The sequence below is a fragment of the Quercus robur genome, chromosome 6 (genome assembly GCF_932294415.1).
Source record: "Quercus robur chromosome 6, dhQueRobu3.1, whole genome shotgun sequence".
Classification (NCBI taxonomy): domain Eukaryota; kingdom Viridiplantae; phylum Streptophyta; class Magnoliopsida; order Fagales; family Fagaceae; genus Quercus; species Quercus robur.
The window spans coordinates 33692972-33707978 of NC_065539.1; the positions used below are offsets into that span (position 1 = coordinate 33692972).

At 37.7% G+C, this 15007-nt stretch overlaps 2 protein-coding genes across 2 annotated transcripts; one reads left to right on the forward strand and one right to left on the reverse strand.

Annotated features, from left to right (window-relative positions):
- The first annotated feature begins 3010 nt into the window (after positions 1 to 3010).
- LOC126688516 (uncharacterized) lies at positions 3011 to 5174 on the forward strand. The gene is made up of 2 exons (XM_050383234.1): positions 3011 to 3451; positions 4222 to 5174. The coding sequence occupies exons 1-2, from the start codon at positions 3095 to 3097 to the stop codon at positions 4747 to 4749; spliced, it is 885 nt and encodes a 294-aa protein (XP_050239191.1). The 5' UTR covers positions 3011 to 3094; the 3' UTR covers positions 4750 to 5174.
- A 408-nt stretch (positions 5175 to 5582) lies between these two features.
- LOC126688515 (carboxyl-terminal-processing peptidase 2, chloroplastic) lies at positions 5583 to 14772 on the reverse strand. The gene is made up of 13 exons (XM_050383233.1): positions 14580 to 14772; positions 13234 to 13594; positions 12979 to 13128; positions 12054 to 12136; positions 11403 to 11611; positions 8594 to 8662; positions 7993 to 8111; positions 7527 to 7602; positions 7410 to 7451; positions 6690 to 6798; positions 6137 to 6234; positions 5970 to 6063; positions 5583 to 5891 (listed from the first exon to the last, which is right to left on the reverse strand). The coding sequence occupies exons 1-13, from the start codon at positions 14682 to 14684 to the stop codon at positions 5766 to 5768; spliced, it is 1641 nt and encodes a 546-aa protein (XP_050239190.1). The 5' UTR covers positions 14685 to 14772; the 3' UTR covers positions 5583 to 5765.
- Between the last annotated feature and the right edge of the window lie 235 nt (positions 14773 to 15007).

Below are 15007 nucleotides of genomic sequence, written 5' to 3' on the forward strand. Positions count from 1 at the left end.
AAGTTTTGGACAGAATCAAAGCCTTGCATGGTCCTCGGACTCAAGCCTATGGGGAAATCAAGTACTCAAAAGAAAAAGCACAAGTTTTGGACAGAACCAAGGACTGGCATGGTCCTCGGACTCAAGCCTATGGGGAAACCAACTACTTGGATGGGAAAGTCCTTAGCTCAAACACTGTAAAAGGTTAAGGCCAGTAAGAGTGTTAAGAAGATGGCGAAATGCCCCACTATTCGGTAGCCTAATGGGGCTGTTCCGTTTGCGGGTGATATGTCTTCGGATGGTTACTTCCCACACCGCATCGAGCAGTCAGTTTTCATCTCGGCTAGTTTTAGGGTAAGTATCGTTCTTCATAGGTCGGCATTGTTGTGCCAAACAACTCTATTAAAGTTATGGTTACACCTTTTTCTTAGCAAGTATTTTGGCCCTAGTTGTCATTGATTCAAATGCTATATTTTTGTGCCGAACAACATTTGCAAATTCGTAAAAATGCCTTTCTCTTTGATAAGGGGTTAAGGCCCCAAGTATTGCACTAAGGTCGGCAGTATTGTGCTCGGCCGATTCAGTAAGCCCATCATAATGTCCTTTCTTTTCCTGCCTAATGGGATTTTCAGCCCTAACTCCTAAGTATCATTTGTTCGATTCAGTATTATTGAGCAGGATTATTTTTATAAACACAGAGCAAGATCTTTTTATTAACTGGAACTTTGGTCCAGGACGTCAGTCACGGTTTAAAAATAAAAAGAATTTACAAGACTGTATGTCTATGCATTGCGTTATCATTTTGGAAACATAGAGATATAACATGCGAAGTAAAATGATAACAATTTTTATTAATATAAAGATGTATTACAACGTACAAAGAGGGGCTTAAACAAGCCTATACAAAAGGTAAACTGCCGAAACAACGATAACATCAGCAATACAGATAAGTAAACAACCAGGTGTCTTTTAAACTCGTCTTCAAAGTCTCTCCAATCTCTGCCTCAGTATCGCCCATATTGAGAGAAGGACCCTCTTTAGAAGAAGATGGAGGAGATGAATGAGGAAGATGGAGGAGATGAATGAAAAGAAGGAGGAGAAGAAGAGGGAAGAGATGAAAAGGAAGAAAAAGGAGCAAAAGAGGGAGAAGGAAAAGCACCAGGATGGATCTGGTGGTGGAAAGAAGAAGAAAGAGAGGCAAAAGGAGGCGCCAGTGAACGAAGAGAGGAAGAAGCAGGGGCACTTAGTCCCTGCCCCAGTCCTGACTCCTAACACACTGGTGCCATGTTAGATATGCTCGTGAGAGAGCGGGTGGTACTGATAATGGGTGTCCTCGACTCAGTCACGCCGAATGTGAGACGTGACGAGTCCCTGCTTCGGATTTTGGCTGAAAGGAAGGTGAGACAAATCTTGAGTCTCCGCCATCCTTGCCCTGACCGAGCCATTTCGAGCTTTATTAGAACATGGTGTTTTTGGGAGGGGAATGGCTTCTTCATTGCTTATTACTATGGTGAACGTATTACAAGTTAAGGTATAACCAGAGGGTAAAAGTAAACTCTGGGAGGAATCTAAGGGATTCAGGTATGAGAGAACTAGCTCTTGTCTTGTCTCTTTATATGAGGGATGAAGAGGAGGGTACTTAATGTGTTCAGATCTCCAAGGAAATCTGCCAACAAGAATGTGCCCGTTCCACTCCCCCACACCATCAGTAACCATTAAATCTGAGAGGTCTCGTGAAGGGAAACTATTAAAGACACGCTTCGGATAACCAAACGGCATGAGTGCATCGTGAACAAATTAAGAGGAACATCTCGTAGACCGGTACATTTCCTGGGCAGGTGAAGAATCACCAACGTCAGTCAAAGGATGAATTAAATGAGCCATAATAAAGGCTCGGTATTACCAAAACCCCCCTCTCCAACCAGGAGGTCGGACAGCAGGGTTTTGAGGGGCTATTGTGGGGCCCAATAATTTATGGGCCAGACCCACTTGCTCATGGAGAGTCCAAAGGCCCAAGCCGAAGAAGGCTATGGCCCAAGCACAATAATATAAAGCACAAAATAGCCCGAAGATGCAGCCGAGGACAGTTCAGTCCTCGGCAGACCCAAAGTTCCATTAAGAAGAGGGGTAAAAAAGGTATAGGAACAAACTTGGAAGAAAATCTAAAATATCTCGAGAAAGCTGCCCTTATTACCCTTCCCAGATAAGATTCTGCACCTAACAGAACCGGATTCTTCGGCTTTTTCGACCACCCCCAACGATTCTAGGATTAGACTGACGAGACAAATATCAGTTTTGGAAAGGTTGACCCTACACGTGGACGAAGGACAGCGAACATAGGCTAGTATAAAGGAAAAGGTAAGTAATCTGGAGAGGGGGGGGGGGGGAAAGAATGGCCAAAAAGTAGAGTCTCCCATCCCACCTCCAGGAGAAAGACTCCAGGGGTGAAAACACCTTAACGATGTATGCACACCACAAAAAACCCACCGCCGGGTAACCGGGGGAAGAACCTAATGCTCCTCGGACTTAGTCCGAGGAGTCCAATCCCTCAGATTACGAAGCTGTAGAGCTTGGATGTTCAGGTTGAACCCTTTTTTATATGAGTTCGCCTAAAATCAGGTCCGGACCATCGCCCCGTGATCAAAGTCAAGCCTTTTAAGCCCATTCTCTACAAATCATATTGTGAGGGATCTTTCATGTGCGAGCCTAGCGTCATTCTTGGGCCTTTAAATAATCGTGTCCCTACAAGTATATTAACAAATATCCTAAAAAATATTATTTAGCCAGACTTTTAAAATAGAATTCATTAATTTAAGAGAAATACTATATCCACGATACTTTCAAAATAAATCCAATGTAATGTGTTGTTACTTATTGTTGCTTTTGGTAGACAAGAAAGTAATTTTAGTAATGAATTCAAATTAAAAACAAATAACAACCTAGTAACTAAAATTGGTTGTGAAAATATTATGAAAATGTCTTGAAAATAACATTTATCTAAATATTCATATTATTTATTTCCGGAAACCCAAACTTTTTGATACGAACTCCAAAACCTCCAAAGATGATGGAAATCAAAGTTGAATGGAGGAGAAGGAAGTAAAGACGTGGCGAAATGGAGACCAAACTCCTCATCCTCACACAGCCACCCTGCTTCATCTCTACTCCTCATCGTCATCGACAACCTCATCCACCCAAAACCTCTTTTCCTCATCACCTTTCCTCTCCTTTTCGCCGCTCCTGCACCTCTGTCTACTACCGTCGCTGGGACTCCAACGTCGAAACTCAAGTTGAAGAAGAAGAGGATGAAGATGAAGACGAAGGCTCTGAATTTGGCTTCGGAGGTAGGTGGAATAAGAAGAAGAAGAAGAAAAGGCGTTGGTGGTCTGATGACTCTTCTTACTCACCGGAGACGGAGGAAGGTCCTGGTGGAATATTCGAGGAAGTCATTGATAGTTTCTGGATTTTTAAGGTATATTCAATTCAACCCATTTTTTATTGTTACTTCTTACACTAGCTTGAGGAGATGGGCTTCTTTGGATTTTGATATTTGAGCAAAATTAAGCTTTACCTTCTCTAGCTGATTTTGTTGTCTTAAAAAAAATGAGTGGATCGATTTTTGTTTGTTATTTACTTTTCTATAATTTTGGGAGATGGCTCTGGATTCATTATGTATTGATTCTCTATATGCATTAATATTGAATACCTCTTTGAGTTGCTAGTAAATTTTAAGAACATTCTGGGACAAACTTTGGGTTACTGAAATGAGCTAAAAAATTTTAAAATGACTATGCTTGTTATGTATGTCTGTTTATGGCCATATGTTTGATCACTGCAATTATTGTTGAGGGCACTCCCCCAACCAACTTAGTAGCAATGCAAGGCAATAATGAGTCCCCCCTTATTTGAAATGATGTTCTAACTTTTTTGCCCAATTTCTCGAACTTCTCGTTTTTAATTTATATTATTTATGCAAGTTATTCTCCTCGAGGGAATTATGTGATATCATTGCTTTTCGGTATAGAAGCATTTTGATATAATGAACTCTCTAACAAAGATTTATGATGTAACACTTCATTTACATAATTTTTAGTCCCAGGTCAGATATGCACCCTGCAATAATCTTTTCTAAGAAATGAATTTTTCACTCGAACAAAATCTGTGTTGGTTCATTCATAATTCAGGATTGACTTTGTCTAAGGTCTAAAACATTTCAATATGTTTGCTTTTTGGTCAGTGCAGGTGTTTACATCCTATGGCTGGGCACTTCCAGCAATTATTGCATCCTGGCTGCTAGCTACAGGCCCAAAAGCTTTTCTTATGGCATTGGCACTCCCCCTTGGTCAGTCAGCTCTTTCTTTCGCATTTGATAAGTTGTGGGGAAAGACACAAAGCAAGACAAAACGCAGGTCCAGGATGAGGAGGAAACCAGCTGCCAGCACTGCAAGTAGTGTTGAAATGGGGGCAGAAGAACAAGGTGAAAGCCAGGAAACCAGAAAGGGAAAGGTGGGATACCAATCGTGGATAGTTGGCAATGATGGGTCAGCTTCTAATGGTGGTGGAGATGCACCAAAGTTCGGTGGTTGGGATGATCTAGATAGATCTCGATCTGCATGGAGAGCGTCTCGCAAAACTGGTGGGTCACGAAAGACACCGACAGATAACGGAAAGTTGAGCGGCAAGGTTAGAAAAAGTGACACACCTCTGCTCTTGAGATTGTTGATTGCTGTTTTCCCATTTTTGGGTTCTTGGACCAAGATATTATACTGATGACCACCAAGCAAGCTCGAATTTAGAGCATGAATTTGATTGGTTTTGCCTGCAAGGACTGAGACTGAATCACTGTATTTAAGGGGCAATGGGTTCTTATTCTTACTTGATCATCTTTCCTTCAAGTTGAATCAGTTAAGCCAAATTGGAGGGGGGAAAAAATCATGGGAGCAATCTGCGTATATAAACATCCTAGTGATGGTTATTCGATGACATGCTCGGGTCAATTCCTTTGTTCCTCAGAATACATGGTGCAGAATACAAAGAAAAGGCCATATTGATCAAGGTTTTTCATATATTGCTATAGAACCGATATATTTATCCTACTCCGAAGGCCTTTTTGTCTTTTTTTCTCCCCTTGGCAGCATGGCTTATACTTTTTGTAGCATTTTTTGAATTTAATTTATAATCTTATCTTTCGAATATGGAAGTAAGATTGAGAGATAAGTGGAAAAGGCCCTCCAAAACCCATCCAGACTAACCCTGTACAATCGAATTTCAACTAAAAAAAAAAAAAAAGGCTGGTTCTCCTGGGTTCATCCAGTTTGAAAATTCTCCTGCATACGTGATTGGAAATTTCCTATAACAAAGATTCCATTTACTATGAATCAACAATGCCTCCCGGTTGGAACTCATTTCTTTTAGGGAAGGTTCTCTTAAACAGGACAAATGGACAATGTATGCACCATTATCAATTGCTTGATGCATTCTCGAGGCCACTGGGAAATTGTCATTTACGCTGCCCTTGGACTGAACTTTGCCATGGCGAGAAAATTTCTCCATGACAAGGGGTTTCATTTTTTTTGGTCCCTCTGACTATCATGAATCAAATATTGCCTTAAAAAAATTAAAATAAATAAATAAAATAAACAACTCTTTACAGCTTAATCAGGCTGTTGTTGCTGTGCTAAATTTACACTTGATAATTGAATGAAGTTCCTAAATAATTCTAAAACTACATTTCATAAAGAATTCTGGAGTTCTCTTAAAAGCATTGCTAACACCACAATATTCTGTCATCTTCCAAATAGCTGGACTCTATTCATATAGCAAGTAGATGCAGGGTCCTGGAGGCAGCTACAAAAACCCTCCTCATCCTTGGGAAATGTTGTGGGTAGAGGATGGTCAGGAATTACACCAACCTGTTCCGGGAGTCAAGGTGAAGGAAGTAGGATTAGGAACGATAGATGTGTGAGAGAGAGAGAGAATCACTAACTGACCTTATCAATATCTGTGTGAGCAGGTGTCTCATATCGAGCAACTGTAACAGCCAAGCCAGAGCCATCCGATAGCTCAAAAACTGACTGAATCTTGCTGCAATTGGGATGGGTAGCTCATGTCAGGAATAAATGATTTTAATGATTGTGCTTTAAGTAAAAGTCATTACCCTTTCCCATATGTGGGTTCTCCAAACAGCACAGCACGTTTGTTGTCTTTCAAGGCACCAGCTAAAATTTCACTTGCACTAGCAGTTCCTTTGTTAACCTAATGGAAATTCAGTAAAGGATATTGTCATCAATTTTTCACCATAAGAACAATTATGATCTTAGAAGATAAAGTTCCACCACCACACATGCATATGATAACAATGGAAAAATGGAAATTAGGACCAGAAAAAATCCTATAATTTGATTAAACAAACATGGAAATATAGAGGAAGTTTTGTAGTTACTTTGGATAGCAACTGTCAGAAAGGTTCCATCTTTATAAGACAATATATTAGAAATTAGAAATAGCAAGAAAGAAAAGAAACAAGAACAATCAGTCCAAGACTAAACATTGAGAGAGAAGATATTGAGAATGAACAACCTAAATACACAATTGTCAGTATAATGATTCTGTAATTCCATAAATCTATAGCGCAGACATTTGCAAATATGTCTCTCAAATATTACGGATGATCATGACAAAGTTGTATTATAGAATATACAAAAGTATACCAGCACAGCAAGGGGTTCTGAAGCAGCTATTGCATTGCTCCCATCTGTGTCATAGATATCTCGAACACCACGACTATCACAAATATACACAATGACACCTTTGTCCAACCTGAATGGAAGTAGACAAATGAGAACTTGTGCTGCATACATTGGATCACATAAAATGAAATACCAGCTTAGTTTATTAAAGACTACGAACAAGATAGCAACAGGTGCTCCTAAAGATATAATTGCAGTACAGTAATGCCCCAATGTGTGACCTTTAAAGAAAAATAATCACTTCCCAAATCTTTTAAACAAGTAAAGCATACCACTAATTAGTAACTAGAAAGGTATCTAGTAGGCTCAAGGAGAAAAATAATTAATTATGAAAAAAGAAGTATTTAACCAAGTAAAAATATAAAATTGCATCATAAAAATCATGGAAATTTTACCTGTTGGATGATTTTACACAAGCCAGGGCAGCAGAAAGTGCACGAAACATCCATGTGTTTGGGCACATACATTACAACTCAAATGTTTCAAATCAATACATGCGTGTTTGTCTAAATGAGAAACGCATGCATTTATCAGGAAGCACTAGTTAATGGTGGAGCGAAACTTTTCATCATTCTTTTCCTCCATCAGCAAAATAATACCAATTGACCGGTATAAGGGCACCAGAATAGGTAAAGTGAATGCATGCAATATAAATGTAAATTGTTTACCATTGTAGCTTACCAAATCTTCGCAATCTCAATTCCTTCTGGGAAAAGACCACCACTGCACCAAATTTAAGCTTTAAGAAAGCCTTTCAAAGGGCGAAGTAAAGAATGGAGTGAATTGAAAGATAATCACCTATTATCTCGAAGGTCCAACACAAAGGCATTAACACTGTTACTCCTTAATGTATCAATTGCTTCCTTGACAGCACCTAGAAGGGATAAAAGCTTTCAAGATAAATTGCAGAAATTTATATTTGAAATATAAAATGAATACAAGTATCAAATAAGGTAATGAAGAATAACTATAAGGAATTTTGACCATTTCAGTTATGCTTAACTACATAAGATAAAAATATTACTGTCTCATTTGCCTTACCTATCAAAAAAATAAATGTCTTATTCTTAACAAATATACAAGACAAAGGTTGACCGTTTCAGTACAACACTAGAAATTAAGAAACTAAGCTCTTATGCATGAATATATATATATATATATATATATATATATATATATGAGAGCATGAAGATATACTTGTTCCAACTTATCAGATTAAAATCTGATTGGAGAGGAAATTTGGATAACAAGTAGTTCTACTTACCAGATGCATTTTGGTTGAACGAAGTTAATTTGATATAACCAATCCTACGGGAATCCCTCCCTGAACCAGGCACTTGGCATAGTCGTGACTTCACTGGATTTAGTGAAACTTTCTCTCGCCTGGAAGGCAGTAGTTGGTGAATTAGTAAATTTTTAAGTAAAATAAAAAATGCACAAAGAAAAGTGTTGATTTTTTTCCAGCTCAAATGAGAACTAAGCTCACCACCACAGCTGTAGCTCAGGCAGCCAAGGGTTGGGGAGGTTTTTGTCAAACCTTTGTAATTTAATAATGATACAAATATTCATATCAAAGTGACTAAGCTTAATGCAATAAAGCATAAATATACTTGCTCAAAACTATCCTGGGATATCCAAAGTTAATTTCCCATTATTTTTTTATTTTTTGGTAATTACACAAGAATTCGGTGGGTCTTGAATCCTCCAGGCCTCCACCTTCCTCTTACAAGGAGAGGAGGTGTCATTTGAGCCACAGCTCATTGGCAATTTCACTGCTAGCAAAATTGGAATAAAGTTTCCCTCAGTCATTTTTAAATTCATGCACTCTGGAGAGAGAGAGAGAGAGAGAGAGAGAGAGAGCTCACGTCAAAGCTACATGCTTTATTTCGGGTCCACTACGAATGGTCAATTCCACTGAACTTCCTTCAGGTCCCCTGCAATTTAATTAAAAAGTTTAAGCAAACTAGAGAAGAAATGAAAGGGTGAAAACCAGGCTGAAAATAAAAATGTGCTGCTAAAAGATTTCTATTAAATCAGATGTAAAGTATAATCATCATGAAACTGTTCACTTAAAACAAGCTCAGGTCAGTTGCCAGATCAATAATCACTTAGTTTTGAAGTGGCTACATCATACACTTACACATGGTAGCTGTCCTCTAGTCTTGGGCTTTTCTCTTGTGTGTAGTGAGAATCATTCCATTTTGGAATTGATTATATGGTTATATTATCAAACCTAGGCTAAGGTACAAGTGATAGCCCAATGGTAATGACATCCTTTGTGGTGTCCAATGTTTGTGATTTGAACCCCACTTCCCCCCTCCCCCACTATTTACCTATCCAAAAAATAAACCCTAGGCTCTAAGATCTGATCCAACAGGTGGCACCATTAACATTCAGAATATCCTTCTATGTTTTAGCTGTCCCAATTTCATAGTAGCATAACCTTTAATAATACACTTCCCTTTTCTTTTACCACTTCTAAATGAGTACAAAAACCCATACTAAATATCCTCAGAATATCCTTCTCTACAGTTGCTCCCTTTTTCCAAATCTCCAATGCCATTTCCCTGAGAGGGCTCAATTAAAGGTGCTTCATATTCAGATACCTAACATGCCCTCTTTCTCCAAAGAGTACATTATACCTCAATTGACTAAATGAAACTTAGTTGAATCACTCATTCCTCCCCTCAAAAAAGTCTCTTTGGAGATTTTCCAACCTATTGGAGATATGAAAGGGCATTGTAAACAAAGAAGTAGAGTAGGGAGCGAAGATAATATACTCTTAATTAGAGTTATTCTTCCTTCCTTGAATAAGTACAACTTTTTTCATCCCACAAGCCTTCTCTCCGCCTTTTCAATCATCGTATTCTAAACATTCCGAGCCTTAGAGGAAGAGCCTAGTGTAAGTCCCATGTAATTCATAGGCAAAGAACCCAACTTACAACCCAAATTGATGTAAGATTCAAAACCCAGTTTCTCTACTTTCAAAATACAACCCAGGATCAACTCGTCTCAATTTTCTTGAGCTGCCAAAAAACTTGTTATAATGCCATTGATTATAATGAAAAATGAACAGTTAATATATAGAATTAGATCCAGTTCTTCACTTATCTCCAAACCCAAACCTTAAAAATAGGAAAGTAAACACTCCCAATTCACATGGTCATACGACTTTTCAATATCTAACTTGCAAATAATTCCATGTACACCACTCCATATACAGCTATCCAACCGTTCATTAGCCATAAGCACATAATCAAAAATTTGCCTACCTCCAACATAGGCATTTTGGGAGGATGATACAAGGTCTCCAACCACTTTCTTTAATTGGTTAGCAAGTACCTCCACAAGTGATTTATACACACTCCCAATCAAACTAATAGGATGAAAATCCCTTATATTCCATGGTCTTCTTAGGAATCAAATATGTGTGTATATATATAATTGGAATTAAAGCAATAAATGAGACTTTTAATGACTTCTTAATTTTGCAGTAGTTATAGAACTTCTCAAATGCCTGTAAAATATACCCCTCTATAGTGTCTCAACAATGTTTGAAAAACATCAATGTAAATCCATCCAGCCAACTTCTCCCCATCCATATCATGACTTCTTAAATTTGCAGTAGTTGTAGAACTCCTCAAATACATGTAAAATATTCCCCTCTACAGTGTCCCAACAACATTTGGAAAACACCATTGTGAATCCGTCCAGCCCTAGTGCCTAATCACCATCCATACCATGTAAAGGCCCAAAATTTCTTCTTTTTCAAATGGCCTCTCCAACCATCTGCTACTATTCTCATCAATAGTGAACATCAATAATCTTTCCACACAGGGTCTCTAGAGTTCTAGCTCAAAATTTAGGTCTTTATAGAAATGTACAGCTGCATCCTTCACTTCTCTCTCTTCTAAGTGTAGCACACCATCCACACACACATCATCCACTTCAAGCTTACTAATAAAATTTACTCTTCTATGAGAGTTCCTCAAGATGCGTTAGTATGCTTAACACGGAGCTAAACTCTGACCACCCCGGTCTTGCCTTCTGGTATGCATATTACCAGGAATCGTCTCAAAAGGAAAGCATACTTCAAAATCAAGAAAAGGTTAATGATTCAAATTCATTACAAACTGAAGGAACTTAATTCTTTACAGATTCAATAAAGGCTACAATACATGCATTATTTTCTACGCAAAAAGTGGGAATTGGATAATCTGTTCTGTAATTATAGGCTTATTATGACATGAGATGTGGCATAAACTCGACAATGTTAAGAGGGATTCATGATATGGAATTTCAATATTCATTTGGAAAATACTCCTAGTGCTAAAACTCAGGCACCTTATGGACATTTATCAATATCGCCATCGAAGACACCATGGCATAAAGTTGGGCTACTTTGAATTGCTTCTTGGTACATTTCAATTTGCAAACTACATCAAGGAGAACTAACTAAACAGTAAAGCACGCACACACACACACCAAAAAAAAAAAAAACAACCCATCCAAGAGTCTGCATATTCTTTTCTCTTTTTGCGCATGGAAGTGTGTGATAACCGAAGAATGGGACTTCAGCAATAAGTTACAATGCAACAACATTATTGCATTTACTATATCAGAAAAATAGCAGATATTTGACAGGTTAAGAGGTTGGCAATGTAAGAAACTCACTGCAACCGCTCTGCTGCGTCATATATGCCCATCATTTCTGTACTTGTATCATCAATTGCCAGAATAACATCACCAGACAAAATTCCAGCCCTGGTTGCAGGACCTCCTGGAGCAGCTGAAATAACAACAAGTCCTGCAGGTGATCCATCAAATTGTGTGGGATAGCCAATTGACAGGCCTACACCTGTAAGAGCACCTTGAGTCCCAGACTGCCTTCAAAGAATATATTAACAGATTTTAGGGATAATTTTTATATGCATCTAAAACCCACTTAAGTAGACAGTATCAAAATTTTGTATAGCATAGCTAGTAATTTAAGGCACAAAATATATAAAATACAGAAATGAAAAAAAAAAGTATTATAAATTTGGCATAAAACACATAAATAAAGAGGACATAAACAGAAAAGACAAAAAGAACACGTACATATGTTAGATTACTTCTTTCACTATATTCCAATTTAGCAACATGCTTATGTAGTTATGCTATCTTAGTATAATTTCATAAGATATTGTCAGAACCAACTAATTGAGGATATTAATTAAAAAATAATTTAATCCATTAAGTATACATTTCTTCAATATATAGGAGTTTCTGTTTGCAAGCCAAAGATGCAGTATACCAAGATGGCATGAAGAAATAGCATCATACGCGCAAACTCTTGAACTTTTCAGGCTCCAGAAACCGAGTAAAAGGATCATCCAGTGTGGCAAGCATCTTCCTTATTGCCGTATCTGAATGCAAATACACCACTAGGATTTAGCGAGGAAGTACATAGGGAAGACAGAAGTACTAATTTTAACTAATAAGTAATTGCAATGAAATGATAGAACAGGTTTAAAGTTACTCGTATTGAATTACAAAAAATCAAATACAGCATATCACAAAACCATCTATGTATCGAAACAAGGTAAATTCCCAATCATATTTCTTCTAGAAAATTCATTCTCTCTCCAACACATTTAACACAATCACATACTGCAACAAGTAGAATTAGCAATCGAATTTGAATTCACATTGCCCTAAAGTTGAGGTAGAAGAAACAATAGCCTATTCAAAGACATGGTGGGATCTCCAGAAAACAGTCTATTCAAGCAATCTTTAAAATTCCTAAATGAAGAGTTTCTGCGGCTAAGCTTTCCAAGAAATTAACTGTCCTAACATTTTTAGAAATCAAAGGAGGCATGACATGCAGAAGTTCATTGTACACGTTCAGCACATTGATTTATCGTAATCTGAAAAACCATTAAAGAGGTGGTAAATCAATGGCATCTAGGCATATCACATATTCAGCCTCCATAACAAAGAGATGGTGAGTGAATCATTGGTTCAAATCCAAACAAGATGCTCATTATGTTTAATCATAAAAGTACATCAGGCAAATGAGCATGAGACTATGCAATAAAAATATGATTTATCCCATCTGGAACCACTGCTGAATCCTTTCCGCACATTCAGTATATAACTCCAGGTTACCACATAAATACTAGACTATTATTTGGGCATATAAACCCTTTCTCACTGGTAAGACAGAAAACCACCATAATTAAATTATTACAAATAATGCAAGCCATACATGTCTGTTCTCGTGTGTTCATTGGTTCATTGCGCAGTGCATTTTCTCTGTACCGAAACCAACTCTGTCCATTAAAAGTTTTGTCAACATATGCACGATCAATTGTTCTCCATGCCTCTAAGAAGAGGAGATTCTCTTCGGTGAGGGCCCCTGAACAATGACTATAAGTATTACAATGAAAAATAAAAATAAAAAAAATCTAATTCTTCAATATTTGGAATTTCCCAGAAAATTATTATAAGAGATTAAACTTACAGGATGGACTCTTACTAACAGAAACAGAAAGTGACATGACCAGCATCACTCCAACGAGTAAATGGACGGAAAGAACAGAGACTTGCCACCTAATTTTTTCATAACAGTCTATCACTTTTTGAAGAGTGCCCGAGTATCTCCTCAATTTGAAGTGTCCATAACTTATTGAAAAAAAGCCACACTTTGAAGATAAATTCTTATGAAGGCTTGATATAGATTGAAGCAAGAAATAATGTTTAGAAGTTCCATCAGTATTACTAAAATTCCTTGGCTTGTTTCTGGCATTTGTCCTTTTACACAGTAAGCGACTCCTTAATTGAGCTTCTACAATCCTAATGGGGTAAGGTTTCCATGGCAGCACCTGGAAAGAGTCCAACTGAAATTGTAAAATAGCCCCTTGACTACAATTCAAAAGGCTCACATGCAGACATTCATACAGCACTATTTTTCAGGATACACTGAATTTCCGAGACCTTTCACCAAAGTACAGTATAAGGAAATTGGAAGTTGAGACTGCCAGAATGGATTTATTTAATAGGAACAAAAAGCATACAGTGCCATACATTAAAATTGTAGTAATGATCCAGTTACAAGTAATCTTTCTTGCAACATGGCTCACCGTGAGTACAAAATTGAAGTTGTAAACCGGGTCTAGTAATAAGGCCAAAATTTTTGTTTCATACGCCACACCCAACCCCACCCCCCAAAAAAAAAACAGTTAAGCTTATGCGTACAAGTTCTCATTTTCTTCAAAATCCACATATTAAGAAGGAAACAGTTTCAATTAAAAGCAGTAAGCTCAAGATAACATAAAAGAAATCCAAGAAGCCAGACTCCCCACAAAGCAAATCCGCGGAATTTATTCTTTTGTTGATAATTCGTTAGTTACAACAACAGGGGTGGGGGGATTTGAGCAATTGTGAGAGCAGGATATGCCACAGACCTACAAGGCCCTTGGCCAAATCTGCTGAATTGGAATCAGATTACATTGCATTCACCACATTTCTCCGCAACCAATTCAAAAATATAAAGATAAAAAAACTTTATCAGGTTGTTGATTCATTCAAGCTTTTAAGTCTCATAGGTTCAATCTAAAACCAAGCTTAAATTAATCAAATTGGACGAAATCCAAGCAAGCAGCAAACAAATTCATCTAAGCCAAGCTTGAAATTCGCATAACTAAGCCAACAAACAAAACCCAATCACGTCATTTTTTTTCCAACATTAACTCCACAAAATCCACAGCAACAAAATAAAACATAAGAAATCAGTAAAACCATATTTCATTTTCTTAGAAACAATAGGAAAGGCAATACTATGAAATTGGATTTGATTGAAATGAGTACCTGTGGAGTGGCTGCCTTGGCGGTGAAGTTAGGGTTCTTGTAGGTATAAGAGATAGCGAAATGAGGAGATAACAAAGCAGTAGAAGAGCTTGCGAGAACCTCCATTCACAGGCACTGGCCTCGGACAGCAGAGAAGAGCAGAGCTCTTTGGGTTCTCCCTTATCGTTGGCGTTTTGGACTTTGGACTTTGGACACCCAAACTGGGCCAGAGTCCAGAGACCTTAATTTCATATAGCTGTCCTTTATTGCTGTTGATTAAATGAAACTTTGGGCCTTTAAGCATCCCTTTCCCAGTTCCCAAACATCTAATCAATCTCTATTTGATTCATTTATGATTTTCTACTAAACCAAAACTTCATTTTGAATTACCAAGACGCAAGACTCTTATAACTCAATTAGAAGTTTTTATATTTTCAATAAAGACGTCC

Coding starts and splice junctions, on each gene's coding strand:
- LOC126688516 (XM_050383234.1), top strand. CDS start 3,095: ATGGAGACCAAACTCCTCATCCTCACACAGCCACCCTGCTTCATCTCT. Junction 3,452..4,221: donor ATAGTTTCTGGATTTTTAAG/GTATATTCAATT, acceptor TGGTCAGTGCAG/GTGTTTACATCCTATGGCTG.
- LOC126688515 (XM_050383233.1), bottom strand. CDS start 14,684: ATGGAGGTTCTCGCAAGCTCTTCTACTGCTTTGTTATCTCCTCATTTC. Junction 12,137..12,978: donor GAACACACGAGAACAGACAT/GTATGGCTTGCA, acceptor ATTTGCATTCAG/ATACGGCAATAAGGAAGATG. Junction 6,235..6,689: donor CAGAACCCCTTGCTGTGCTG/GTATACTTTTGT, acceptor AATTTCCATTAG/GTTAACAAAGGAACTGCTAG.